The sequence below is a fragment of the Scyliorhinus canicula genome, chromosome 10 (genome assembly GCF_902713615.1).
Source record: "Scyliorhinus canicula chromosome 10, sScyCan1.1, whole genome shotgun sequence".
Classification (NCBI taxonomy): Eukaryota; Metazoa; Chordata; class Chondrichthyes; order Carcharhiniformes; family Scyliorhinidae; genus Scyliorhinus; species Scyliorhinus canicula.
The window spans coordinates 54,491,812-54,506,562 of record NC_052155.1 but is presented as its reverse complement, the minus strand read 5'-3'; the positions used below and the strand labels follow the sequence as shown (position 1 = coordinate 54,506,562).

The following is a 14,751-nucleotide window of genomic DNA, read 5'->3' as shown; positions in this document are numbered from 1 at the left end:
GTTTTGTGAAGGGGAGGCAGCTGAACACTAACGTGCGAAGGCTTCTAAATGTGATAATGATGCCGGCAGCAGAAGGAGAGGCGGAGATTGTGGTGACATTCGATGCGGAGAAGGCCTTTGACAGGGTTGAGTGGGGGTACTTGTGGGAGGTGTTGGAGAGGTTCGATTTGGGGTGGGGTTTATTAAATGGGTGAGGTTGCTGTACGAGGCTCCGATGGCGAGTGTAGCGACAAATGGGAGGAGGTCCGAGTACTTCAGGCTCCACCGTGAGACGAGGCAGGGGTACCCCCTGTCCCCCTTGCTTTTTGCGTTGGCAATTGATCCTCTTGCCATGGCTCTCAGGGAGTCGGGGAGGTGGAGGGGTTTGGTGCGAGGGGGGGGGGAGGAGCACCGAGTGTCGCTGTATGCAGACGACTTGCTGCTGTAAGTAGCCGACCCGGTGGGGGGGAATGCCGGAGGTGATGGAGATTCTTGCTGAGTTTGGGAGTTTCTCGGGCTATAAATTGAACCTGGGCAAGAGTGAGCTGTTTGTTGTACACGCAGGAGATCAAGAGGAGGGGATTGGTAGGCTCCCGGAGGGCAGTGAGGAGTTTAGGTACCTGGGGGTTCAGGTGGCTAGGAGCTGGGCGACTCTGCACAAGCTCAATTTTACTAGGTTGGTGGAGCAGATGGAGGAGGAGTTTAAAAGGTGGGACATGCTGTCGTTGGCGGGTAGAGTACAGTCCGTTAAAATGACGGTGCTCCCGAGGTTTTTGTTTTTGTCTCAGTGCCTCCCCATTTTCATTCCGAGGGCCTTTTTAGGAGGGTGATCAGCAGCATTCTGGGATTTGTTTGGGCGCACGGGACTCCGAGGATAAGGAGGGTCTTTTGGAGCGGGGCAGGGATAGAGGGGGCTGGCGCTGCCCAACCTCTCTGGGTACTATTGGGTGGCTAATGTCTCGATGGTACGTAAGTGCATAATGGATGGGGAGGGGGCAGCATGGAAACGGATGGAGATAGCGTCCTGTGGAGGCTCAAGCCTGAAGGCACTGGTAATGGCGCTGTGGCCGCTCCCTCCAACGAGGTACACTACGAGCCCGGTGGTGGCGGCTACCCTCAAAATTTGGGGGCAGTGGAGCCGACACAGGGGGGAAGTGGGGGGCTCGGTGGAGGCCCCGCTGCGGGCGAACCACCGGTTTGTCCCAGGGAACATGGATGGCGGGTTCCTGGGGTGGCACAGGACGGGCATTAGGAAGTTGGGAGACCTGTTCATTGACGGGAGGTTCGCGAGCCTTGGTGAACTGGAGGAGAAGTTTGAGCTCCCCCCGGGGAATATGTTCAGGTACCTTCAGGTCAAGGCGTTTGCTAGGCGGCAGGTGGAGGGGTTCCCTTCGCTGCCCCCGCGGGGGGTAAGGGATAGGGTGCTTTCGGGGGTGTGGGTCGGGGATGGGAAGGTGTCTGACATCTACCAGGTGATGCAGGAGGTGGAGGAGGCGTCGGTAGAGGAGCTGAAGGCTAAGTGGGAGGGGGAGCAGATTGAGGAGGGGACATGGGCGGACGCCCTGGAGAGGGTGAACTCCTCCTCTTCATGTGCGAGGCTTAGCCTCATCCAGTTCAAGGTGCTGCACCGGGCCCACATGTCCGGGTCCAGGATGAGTAGGTTCTTTGGGGGCAAAGACAGGTGTGTCAGGTGTTCGGGGAGTCCAGCGAACCATGCCCATATGTTCTGGGCATGCCCGGCACTGGAGGAGTTCTGGAAGGGGGTGGCGAGGACGGTGTCGAGGGTGGTAGGATCCAGGGTCAAGCCAGGCTGGGGACTAGCGATTTTTGGGGTTGGGGTGGAGCCGGGAGTGCAGGAGGCGAAAGAGGCTGATGTCTTGGCCTTTGCATCCCTAGTAGCCCGGCGGAGGATCTTGCTGTAGTGGAAGGATGCGAGACCTCCGAGTGTGGAGACCTGGATCAATGACATGGCGGGATTCATTAAGCTGGAGAGGGTCAAATTCGCCCTGAGGGGGTCGGTACAAGGGTTCTTTAGGAGGTGGCAGCCTTTCCTCGACTTTCTGGCTCAATGATAAGGAATTAGGTCAGCAGCAGCAGCAACCCGGGGGGGGGGAGGGAGGGAAAGGGGTGGGGGTCTTAGAGGGATAGTGTTTAAGTTAATTTGCTTATTGTTCATTTATTTTGTTGTTTATTGAGTTTGCGGGGGGTGGGGGGGTTTGTTATATGTGTTGTTACGGGTGCCGGGGGGTGTTTATTATTGTTATTGTTGTTATTGTTCTGTTGATATATATTTTTCAAAAAATTCCAATAAAAATTATTTTTTTTTAAAAAAGAGGAGATGGTTGGATATTCTCATGTTGGAGATGGCAATTGCCGAGCATTTAAGTGGCAAGTAACAATGTTGCCACTTATCTGCCCAAGCCTGAATGTTATCCTGTTCTTGCAACATGCGAGTACGGACAGCTTCTGTATCTGAGCAGCTGTGTTTGCTGCTGAACACGGTGCAATCATCGAAACTCCATGGGTGGGATTCTCCGACCTCCTGCCCAGTCGGAGAATCCCCCGGGGTGGGAGGTGTGAATCCCGCCTCCCCGCTCCGACGCCGTCTGCCCCCCCCCCCGCCCCCCCGGCAATTCTCCAGGCCCCGATGGGCCAAGTGGCCGTTGGTTTCTGGCCCGCCAGTGTGGATTGGACATGGTCCCACGCAGCGGGACCTGCCAGGTAAGTTGGCTGATGCGGTCCTCAGGGGGCGTGGGGGGATCCGATCCCGGGAGGGGCCCCCACAGTGGCCTGGCCTGCGATTGGGGCCCACCGATCTGCGGGCAGGCCAGTGCCGTGGGGGCACCTCTTCCTTCCGCGCCGGCCCCTGTAGGGCTCCACCATGGCCGGCCGGGAGAAGACCTCCCCCTGCGCATGTGCCAGAATATGCCAGCTGGTCTGCACATGCACTGAACCACGGCGGTGGCTCTGCGTATGCGCTAACTCACGCAGTCCCTTTGGCGCCGGCTGGTGAGGTGCCAACCCCTCCGGTGACGGCCTAGCCCCCGGAAGTGCGGAGAATTCCGCAACTTCTGGTCGGCCCGACGCCGGAGTAGTTCATGCCGTTTTGTACGCCGGTGTCGGGCCACCTCGCTGATTCGTGAGAATCCCGCCCCATGACTTTAGTGGCAAGACAGTCATTGATGCAGCAGCTAAAGATGGTTGGACCTCGGATGCTACTCTGAGAAACTCCTTAGCAATGTTCTGGGACTGATGTAGTTCGGCTTCCAACAGCGACCATCCTGTGTACTGGATCAGTGGAGAGTTTCCCCCTGATTTCCATTGACTTCGATTTTGCTTGCACTTCTTAATGTGCATCCTGTCAAATCCTGTCTTGATGTCTCACCTCACCTCTTTCATCCATGTTTGGACAAAGGCTGTAATGAGGTTAGGAGCCAAGTGCCTCTGGTGGAACCCAAACTGAGCATCAGTGAGAAGGTTGTTACTGAGTAAGTGCCGCTTGATAACACCATTGATGACATCTTTCATCTCTTTGCGTGTTTGAGTAGACTGATGGATTTCTAATTGGTCAGATTGATTTGTCCTATTTGTCGTTGGCACGATATATCTGGGCAATTTTCAGGTAGATGCCAATGTTATAGCTGTACTCGAGCAGCTTGGCTAGGGGCGCAGTGTTCTGGAGCACATGTCTTCAATTCTACAGCTGGGATATTGTTGGTGCCCATAATCTTTGGAGTGAGTCTAATTGATTTAGAATTGGCACTATGATATTGGGGTCTTCATGAGGAGGCTGATATGGATCATGCACTTGGTAATTCTGGCTGAAGGTGGCTGCGAGTGCTTCAGCCTTGCCTTTTGCACTGATATGCATGATTGAGAATGGGATGTCTGTGGAGCTGCTTGCTTCAGTTAGTTGTTAGATTGTGCACTACCATTCATGATTGGATGTGATACGACTTCAAAGCTTTGATCTGAACTGTTGGTTGTGGGCTCTATCTGTTGTATGCAGCAGTAACTGACTAGATTCTCTCCTATTGGAGATGGTCATTGCGATAATAGTTCAGTATAGAACAATACTACATGCATTACATTTGTACTAAATGCATTACATTTTGGAAATTAGGAACATTAATTAGATGAATTTGTAGTAGAGCAGCAAGGGTCCTTCATGTGCAGGTACATGTTATTTGAGGTGGCAGTGCAAGATTGATTCACATTTTAGTGGTAGTTCTTATTCCGGAAATGAAGACACAGGAGTGGGTCATTCAGCCCCTCGAGTCTATTCCACTATTCAATCAGAGGATGGTTGATTTGTACTTCAATGCCATTTACCCACCATTACTCCTTATCACTCGAAAACCTTGGCAAAGCAAGCACTTGAAAGCACCAGTCGACTCAGCACTAGCTGTCTTTTGAGGATGGAAGTTCCCAGCTTCGTATCCTATATTGAAAACATATTTCTTCATTTCAGCCTTAAATGGCTCAGCTCTAATATTAAGTTTATGCCACCCTGTTTTTAATCATTCCCCAGTGTATTATGTTCAAAGCAACACAAGCCAGAGTTATACAGCCTGCGTTCATTATTTAATGCTTGAACTCCTAGCATTCTAGTGGTTAATTCTAGTAACTCTTTACCGCACTTCATGCAAGGCCATTCCTGAGATGCAGCTCCCAGAATTAAAGCCAGCACTTCTAGATGAGGTCTAAAAGGCTCTATAGAACTGAGACATCATTTCCAATCCTTTTGAGATAAATGCAAATATTCCATTGGTCTTTTTAAAATGTTGTTTTACATCTGTCCACCAACTCTTCGAGATTTGTATACTCTGGCATCTGCATCTTTGTTCCCCTGCAATCCCTAATATCTCAACATTTAGAAAGGGTTCTGAATTGCGTGTCTTGGATCCAATGTACTTGACTGCACCCTTCCCCACGTTGAGTTCCAGCACGGTAGCATTGTGGTTAGCAAAATTGCTTCACAGCTCCAGGATCCCAGGTTCGATTCCTAGCTTGGGTCACTGTCTGTGCGAAGTCTGCACGTTCTCCCCATGTGTGCGTGGGTTTCCTCAGGGTGCTCTGGTTTCCTCCCGCAGTCCAAAGATGTGCAGGTTAGGTGGATTGGCCATGCTAAATTGCCCTTCGTGTCCAAAATTTCCCTTCGTGTTGGGTGGGGTTACTGGGTTATGGGGATAGGCGGAGGTGTGGACCTTGGGTAGGGTGCTCTTTCCAAAAGGCGGTGCAGACTCAATGGGATGAATGGCCTCCTTCTGCACTGTAAATTCTATAATACTTGCCACAGTTTTGCTAACTCACATAATCTGACTGCTGCTTTCCTGCTCCCATCTGCATTGCACATTGTACCATTCAATTTAGTGCCGTCTGCTAACTTTGATTTTATCTAACCTTTCATTCAAGTCATTGATGTGCATGATGAAAAACTGAGGCCTTTGTCCAGATCCCTGGGGAACACCATGTGGTGAATGTATAAATACTGTTAATTCACCAGTATACTGTGTTGCATTATACCATTCTATTAACCCTGTGGGCTCCATCTATGGGCCACTGTCTGGCTTCACCCACAGGGTGAGATGTGGAGCATGTACAGGCTTTGCCCATGGCTTCGCCCCTTATAGGAAGTATAAGAGCAGCTGACCTGCGGGACCGCCTTCAGTAATGTACCGGTCACAGGCAGGCAAAGTTGTAAGCTGATTAAAACTACTGTTTACTTCGACTCGAGTCTCCGAGTGAATTGATGGTCGAATCACACCACTTGTGGCCAGTTTTGTTCTTCCACAACTCTGGTTAACGAACTATCATGACTCTTGCCAGTTTGTTTGCCAGAATTCTATTGTGCGATAATGCTTGTTGACAAACATCTCTAATTATCAGTAACAATTGGTGTTGCATTTTTCTGCTATGAATATTATTTCTCAGAGTTTTGCTTCCATATATTTTGTGAACATTGTCATATTCCAGATGCCAAAAATGCACTTCCTTTGAAAATCCAATTAAAGAGAATTTCAAAGAATAAGCAATTTAAACTGAAAAACCACAATAATAGAGTAAGAGAGAATAAACTCTCAAAACCCACATTCCATAATAACAAACTGATGAGTACTCGCACTGCTAACAACATCCCTGAACCAAACCACAAAGACAAAAGGCCTCATTAAAGTAACCTCCCTTTTACCCTCATAATTCTTTAACTGATAATTGTTTCGCGTCTGTTGTGAAAGACCCATGAGGTAGATTTTTGTATATTATTCATAACACTAATCATAACTAGCTTTCTGCAGAAGAAAAGTCAAAGAAGCAAAATGGTCGTTTAGCAGATCAAAACCTAACTGCCTCATGAGCACTTCCAGCTGCTTTGTTGCTTTTTCAATGCTGGGCAGAGTTTTCCTGGACTGGGATGGCTCCCAGTTGCATTCCTGCCACCGGTTAGGTTTCCCAATGGCGGACAAGGGGAGTGATTGGCTTAACAAACAGAAAACACGAGATAAACTCGGGTCTGGCAGCTTCTGTGGAGAGAGGAACAGTGATAATTTTTTGAGTCCACATGACCCTTCCACAGAACTGAAAAGAAACAGAAATGGGGATGAATTATATACTTGCAGAGAGGGTTGGGGCAGAATGGCAAACAGTGATAGGTTGGAGCAAAGGAGAGATTGATAAGATGTCATGAACACGAGACAAAGGGGCTGTTAAGGGTGCCATTAAGGACTGAGAGTTAATGGAAACTGGCAGCCAATTTGCATTGTTAAGACCCCAATTAGGGGTAATATTACCCAAAGTTAGAAAGGCCGAAGTTAGAAATAGGAAAGGAGCGGTCACATTGTTAGGAGGTTTCTATAGGCCCCCAAATAGTAATAGAGATGTGGAGGAAGAAATTGCAAAACAGATTATGGATAGTTGTGGAGGTCTCGGGGTAGTTGTCATGGGTGACTTTAACTTTCCAAATATTGATTGGAACCTCTATAGGTCGAACAGTTCGGACGGGGCAGTTTTTGTACAGTGTGTGCAGGAGGGTTTCCTGACACAATATGTGGATAGGCCAACAAGAGGGGGGGTCACATTGGATTTGGTACTGGGGAATGAACCGTGCCAAGTGTTAGATTTGTTTGTGGGAGAGCACTTTGGAGATAGTGATCACAATTCGGTGTCTTTCACTATTGCAATGGAGAGGAATAGGGCCATACGGCAGGGCAAGGTTTATAATTGGGGGAGAGGTAATTATGATGCGATTAGGCAAGAATTAGGGAGCATAAGATGGGAACAGAAACTGTCAGGGAAAGGCACAAATGAAAGTGGAGCTTGTTCAAGGAACAAATACTGCGTGTCCTTGATAGGTATGTCCCTGTCAGGCAGGGAGGAAATGGCCGTGTGAGGGAGCCATGGTTCACAAAAGAGGTTGAATGTCTTGTCAAGAGGAAAAAGGAAGAGTAGATAAGGATTAGAAAACAAGGTACAGTTGGGTCAATTGAGGGATTCAAGGTAGCAAGGAATGAGCTAAAAATAAGGGCTTAAGAGAGCTGGGAGGGGGGCATGAGAAATCCTTGGTGGGACGGAACAAGGAAAACCCCAAGGCTTTTTACTCTGATGGGAGAAATAAAAGAATGACCAGGGTGAGGGTAGGACCGGTCAAGGTCAGTAGTGGGAACTTGTGCATGGAGTCAGAAGAAATAGGAGAAGCGTTGAATGAATACTTTTCTTCAGTGTTCACCAAGGAGAGGGGCCATGTTTTTGAGGGTGAGAGTGTAATACAGGCAGGTAGGCTGGAGGAGGTAGATGTTCTGAGGAAGGATGTATTAGCAATTTTGAAAAACTTGAGGTTCGACAAGTCCCCTGGGCCAGATGGGATATATCCAAGAATTCTTTGGGAGGCAAGGGATGGGATTGCAGAGCCTTTGGCTTTGATCTTTGGGTCCTCACTGTCCACGGGGATAGTGCCAGGGGACTGGAGAGTGGCGAATGTTTTTCCTCTGTTCAAGAAAGGGAATAGGAATGACCCTGGTAATTATAGGCCAGTTAGTCTTACTTCGGTGGTCGGTAAGTTAATGGAAAAGGTCCTGAAGGATAAGATTTATAACCATTTGGAAAGATGCAGCTTAATCCAGGATTGTCAACATGGATTCGTGAAGGGTAAGTCTTGCCTCACAAATTTGATTGAATTCTTTGAGGAGGTAACTAAGTGTGTCGATGAAGGTAGAGCAGTTGATGTCGTATACATGGATTTTAGTGAGGCGTTTGATAAGGTTCCCCATGGTCAGCTCATGAAGAAAGTAAGGTGTGGGATAGAGGGAAATTTGGCCAATTGGATAAGTAACTGGCTATCACATAGAAGACAGAGGGTGGTGGTGGATGGAAAATTTTCAGACTGGAGACCAGTTACCAGCGGTGTACTGCAGGGATCAGTGCTGGGTCCTCTGCTATTTGTGATTTTTATCAATGACATGGAGGAGGGGGCTGCAGGGTGGGTCAGTAAATTTGCTGATGACACCCAAGATTGGTGGAGTAGTGGATGAGGTGGAGGGCTGTTGTAGGCTGCAAAGAGACATTGATAGGATGCAGAGCTGGGCTGAAAAATGGCAGATGGAGTTTAACCCCGATAAGTGCGAGATAATTCATTTTGGTAGAAAAAATTTGAATGCGGATTACAGGGTCAACGGCAGGGTTCTGAGGAATGTGGAGGAACAGAGAGATCTTGGGGTTCATGCCCACAGATCTCTGAAGGTTGCTACTCAAGTGGATAGAGCCGTGAAGAAGGCCTATAGTGTGTTAGCGTTTATTAGCAGGGGACTTGAGTTTAAGAGCCGCGGGGTTATGCTGCAACTATACATGACCCTGGTGAGACCACATTTGGAGTATTGTGTGCAGTTCTGGTCACCTCACTATAGGAAGGATGTGGAAGCATTGGAATGGGTGCAAAGGAGATTTACCAGGATGCGGCCTGGTTTGCAGGATAGGTTTACGAGGAAAGGTTGAGGGAGCTAGGGCTTTTCTCTTTGGAGCGGAGGAGGATGAGAGGCGACTTAATAGAGGTTTATAAGATGATGAGGGGGATAGATAGAATGGATGTTCAGAGACTATTTCCTCGGGTGGATGTAGCTGTTACAAGGGGGCATAACTATAAGATTCAGGGTGGGAGATATAGGAGGGATATCCGAGGTAGGTTCTTTACTCGGAGAGTGGTTAGGGTGTGGAATGGACTGCCTGCCGTGATAGTGGAGTCGGACACTTTAGGAACTTTCAAGCGGTTATTGGATAGGCACATGGAGCACACCAGAATGACAGGGAGTGGGATAGTTTGATCTTGGTTTCGGACAAAGCTCGGCACAACATCGAGGGGCGGCAGGGCCTGTTCTGTGTTGTAATGTTCTATGTTCAATTTATTGGCAGAGCCCCTGCTCCATAGCGGTCAGGGCTCCATCAGAGCCTGGGGTTCCATTCCCAAAAGAGGAGACTGTGGGCAGGAATGGTCGGTCCCTCTGAGCCCTCTGTTTTGATCCAAGAGATCTCGTGTCTTGATCCCTCTGAAATTTTATTTGAAACTCACCCCTGTCCTGAGAGCATCTCCCTATCAGAGCATAAGAAATAGCAGAAGCAATAGGCCACAATTAAATTTTAGATGTTACAATTTGGGCAAGAGTTGCAGGCCAAATGTGAAGAGGATGCCTTTATGCTGCAAATGGTAATGACCTGTGCTGCCCATGAGGGCAGTGGAAGTGGAGATGTTCATTTGTAAAAAGCAAAAGGGTGGCCAAGGAAAGGATTGAACTACTTAAGGACAATGGGGAGAATCTATGTATTGAGCCAGAAGAAATGGGCGAAGTACTAAATGAATACTTTGCATCAGTGTTCACTAAAGAAAGGGACTTTGTGGAAGTTGATTCTTGGGTATGGTTTGTGGACAGTCTGGATCATGTTAATATCGAAAAGGAGGAGGTATAGTGTCTTTTAAAAGAAAATAAGGTAGATACGTTTCCTGGGCAAAATGGGATTTATCCAGAATACTGAGGGAAGCAAGGGAGGAAATTGTTGGGGCCTTGGCTAACATCGTTGTATCCTCATTGACCACAGGTGAGATCCCAGAGGTCTGGAGAATAGCTAATGTGGTACCGCTGTAGCAGGGATAATCCTGGAAACTAATTATTGGAGAGAATTCTCAGGCACATGATTCACACCCATTTGGAAACAAATGGACTCATAAGAGATAGACAACATAGTTTTGTGACGGGGAGGTCATGCCTCACTAACTTGATCGAGTTTTTGAGGAAGTGACAAAGATGATTGATGGGGAAGGGTGATGGATGTTGTTTACGTGGGACTTCAGTAAAGCCTTTGACAAGGTGCCTCATGACAGACTGGTACAAAATGTGAAGTCACATAGGATCAGAGGTGAGGTGGTAAGATGGATACAGAACTGGCTCGGTCACAGGTGGCAAAGGGTAGCAGTAGAAGGGTGTTTTTCTGAATGGAAGGTTGTGACTATTGGTGTCCCACAGGGAACTGTGCTTGAGCCTCTGTTGTTTATGGTGTACATAAACAGTTTGGAGAAAAATGTAACCGGTCTGATTAGTAAGTTCGCAGATGATACCAAGGTTGGTGGAGTGGCAGAAGTGTTGAGGATTGTCAGAAGATACAGCAGGGCATAGATAGGTTGGAGACTTGGGCAGCGAAATGGCAAATGAAGTTTAATCTAGACAAATGTGAGGTAATGCATTTGAGGGGACATATTCTGTAAATGGTAAAACTCTGAGGAATATGAAAAGTCAGAGAGATCTGGGCGTGCAGGTCCACAGATCTTTGAAGGTAGCGGCACAAGTGGACAAGGTAGTCAAGAAAGCATACGGAATGCTTGCCTTCACTGGACGGGGCATCAAGTATAAAAGCTGGCAAGTCATGCTACAGTTGTATAGAACCCTGGTCAGGCTGCACTTGGAATATTGCACACAATTCTGGTCACCACACTACCAGAAGGATGTGGTGGCTTTGGAAAGGGTGCAGAGGAGGTTTACCAGGATGTTGTCTGGTCTGGAGGGTGTTAGCTATGTGGAGAGGCTGAATAGACTCTGACTGTTTTCATTAGAAAGACGGAGATTGAATGGTGACCTGATAGAGGTCTACAAGATTATGAGGGGCATGGATGGGCATGAATCTTTCCCAGGGTGGAGGGGTCAGTCACCAGGGGGCATAGGTTTAAGGTCCGTGGGCAAAGTTTGGAGGAGATGTGCATGGCAGTTTTTTTACGCAGAGGGTGATGAGTGCCTGGAACGTGTTGTCAGGGGAGATTGTGGAAGCAGATATATTAACGGCATTCAAATAACATCTTGACAAACACATGGATAGGATGGGTTAAAGTGATAAGGCACAAGTAAGTGCTGAGGGTTTTAGCAAAGATTGGTATCACTACTCACGATCCCATGCACTTTAACTTTAAATATTAATCTGCCATGTGAGGCCTTGTCGAAAGCCTTCTGAAAGTCTAAATAAACCACATCCATCAGTTCTCCTTGGTCAACTGTTGAACATGTTTGAAATAAAATACCTTTTTTTAAAAAAAAAAATTAGTGTGCTCTCTTTGTTAATTTAGAATTGAGGTGGCTTCCAATCTCTGATTGACTGGTTGTGAGATTTGTCAGCTCCCGCCTGGAACTGACTCCTCCAGGTTGGATCTTTATGCTACCCTGGCCATCCCTTCAGGCCAGGTAGAAAAGGGATAATAGGACTGAAGGAGAGAAAAGTGGAAATATTTAAATGGATCTGTTTTTGTTGTGTGTTTAGGTTTTGACTGCATGTTTGTCATTGGCTGTCTTTGAGACTCCTTTGAACGTATCTACAAGTTGCTGGTGAGTAAACACTTCATTACCTAAATACATATCGGGCCTTGTGCATATAAATGGTGAACTATAATTCCCGCAACGGTGCATTAAATATTGTTTTTTCCACAGACAATATTGCAATGCTATCTGGCGTATGTTTAAACTGCATTGTTTTATATTTTGATATCATACAATCTCTTGTCACAAAGATGTACCATAATATGTAGCTGCTCAGAGCAGACCACTGTACCGTAGGTACATATCATACAAACCTTGTGATATCCCAATGATGCTGAGGCACTTGCATGAACTAAATTAGGAGTGCTCACAGGGGCATAATCCGTCTATATAGAATCTTTTATAAATCTCTCAACTGAATGCACTTCCTGTTAACCATTTTCTATGATAAATGTATTTGTCCCTAGATACTGGAAACTGCAAACATAAAGTTGTATTTGTATAATTACACCTTCCTGCCAGACAATTTTCTTCATCACTGTAGAAATTGTTACAATGGCAATGCAAACATAAGATATCATTTTAAAATGGGGACTGAATTATATTTGTGTTTCTCCTCCTCCAGATTCAACTTTTGTTCATTTACTTGTCCCTTTATCACCCGCCCTCCCACCCCCTCTTTTAGTCTTGCAATTTATCATCTAATCTTGTGTCTTCACCCTATCACCAATCTTTCCTTGTGTCCTTTACCCTCAGGCTCCCCTTTCCCTGCCTCTGAACTTAGTTAAAACCTGTTACACCTCAACCTTTTGACAGTTTTGGTGAAACATTATTGACCTGAAATGTTCATTCTTTTTCTCTCGCCAGAGATGTTGCCTGATCTTCTGAGTATTTCCAGCATTTTCTGGTTTTATCTCCTTTTGTAGGCCCATGATCCAGTTATACCCACCCTCTAACTCTTCTCCATGTGGAGATTCACGTGAGGACCTTGGAAAGGCTGCAGAGAGAATTTTCCCGAACGATACCAGAAATGAGGGACTTACGCTGAGGGACTGAAGGCTGAAATTGTTCTCTTTATAGCAGGGACGATTAAGGGGACATTTAATGAAGGTGTTCAAAATTACTGCCGGGTTTGATAGAGGAGATAGAGAGAAATGGTCTCCATGAGCAGGGGTGTCTGTAACCAGAAGGCACAGATTTAATTGGCAAAAGAACCAGGGGAGTCATGAAAATAAATTTCTGTACTCAACGATTAGTTATGGTCTGGAATGCTGTGACTGAAGGGAGAATGCAATCCAATTCAGTACTATCTATCAAAAACAAATTAAATATATACTGTCCCCGAACCTGTCCCCCTCCCAACCTCCTCACAAAGCCCCACTTGGGTATCCTCACCTGCCCCCTTCCTGGTATCCTTCCCTCTCCTCATCTTGACAAATACATGGATAGGATGGGTATAGAAGGATATGGCACAAGGAAGTGCTGTGGGTTTCGGCCAAGGTTGGTATCAAGACCGGTACAGGCTTGGAGGGCCGAAGGGCCTGTTCCTGTCCTGTTTGGTTCTTTGTTCCTCTCCTCCTCTCCCCCTCCTGCTCTCCTCTCCTCTGGCTCTCCTCTCCCCTCCCTCTCCTCTCCCCTCCCTCTCCTCTCCCCTCCCTCTCCTCTCCCCTCCCTCTCCTCTCCCCTCCCTCCTGCTCTCCTCTTCCCCTCCCGCTCTCCTCCCCTCCCTCTGCTCTCCTCTCCACACCCTCCTCCCCCTTTCCCTTCCTCACTCCCCCTGCTCCCTCTCCCCCTCCCCTGCTCTCCTCTCCCCCTCTCCTTGCTCTCCTCTCCCCCTCCCCTGCTCTCCTCTCCCCCTCTCCTTGCTCTCCTCTACCCCTCCCCTGCTCTCCTCTCCCCCTCCCCCTGCTCTCCTCTCCCCCTCCCCCTGCTCTCCTCTCCCCCTCCCCCTGCTCTCCTCTCCCCCTCCCCCTGCTCTCCTCTCCCCCTCCCCCTGCTCTCCTCTCCCCCTCCCCCTGCTCTACTCTCCCCCTCCCTCTGCTCTACTCTCCCCCTCCCTCTGCTCTACTCTCCCCCTCCCTCTGCTCTACTCTCCCCCTCCCCCGGCTCTACTCTCCCCCTCCCCCGGCTCTACTCTCCCCCTCCCCCGGCTCTACTCTCCCCCTCCCCTGGCTCTACTCTCCCCCTCCCCCGGCTCTACTCTCCCCCTCCACCTGCTCTCCTCTCCCCCTCCCCTGCTCTCCTCTCCTCTCCCCGCCCCTCCCCCTCCCCCTCCCCCTCCCCCTCCCCCTCCCCCTCCCCCTCCCCCTCCCCCTCCCCCTCCCCCTCCCTCTCCCCTCCCCCTCCCCCTCTCCCTCTCCCTCTCCCCCTCCCCCTCCCCCTCCCCCTCCCCCTCTCCTCCCCCTCCCCCTCTCCCCCCTTCCCCTGATTATGCCCCCGATAGTTTACCCTTCTAAATGTTTATTCCAATCTACCCTATCTATGTTCCTCATAATTTTGTACACCTCGATCAGACCCCCCTCAGCCTTCTCTGCTCTAAGGAGAACGACCCCAGTCTGTACAATCTCTCTAGGTAGTTGAAACACTCCAGCCCAGGCAACAGCCTGGTGTATCTCCTCTGCACCTCTCCAATGCAATCACATCTTTCACTCACCTGAGGAAGGAGCAGTGCTCCGAAAGCTAGTGATTCCAAATAAACCTGTTGGACTTTAACCGGGTGTTGTAAGACGTGTTACTGTGCCCACCCCAGTCTAACGCTGACATCTCCACATCATCCATCCAATGTGCCTCAATAACTACCGTCCGGGGGCCCTGACATCAATCATAACGAAGTGCTTAGAGAGGTTGATCATGAAGCACATCAACTCCATACTCCTAGGATGCTGAGATTCACTGCAATTCGCATACCGCCGTAACCAGTCCACAGCAGATGCCATCTCCCTGGCACTACACTCATCCCTGGAGCATCTCGACAACACGGATTCCTTTATCA

General features: G+C 48.5%; 1 protein-coding gene across 1 annotated transcript in view; it reads left to right on the top strand.

Annotated features, from left to right (window-relative positions):
• The window catches only part of LOC119972376 (transmembrane protein 241-like), an 81,989-nt gene that overhangs the window by 44,676 nt on the left and 22,562 nt on the right, over positions 1-14,751 (top strand). The window contains exon 2 of the mRNA XM_038808963.1: positions 11,764-11,828. Coding sequence (XP_038664891.1) covers positions 11,764-11,828 — 65 coding nt within the window. The remainder of the gene's footprint in view (positions 1-11,763; positions 11,829-14,751) is intronic.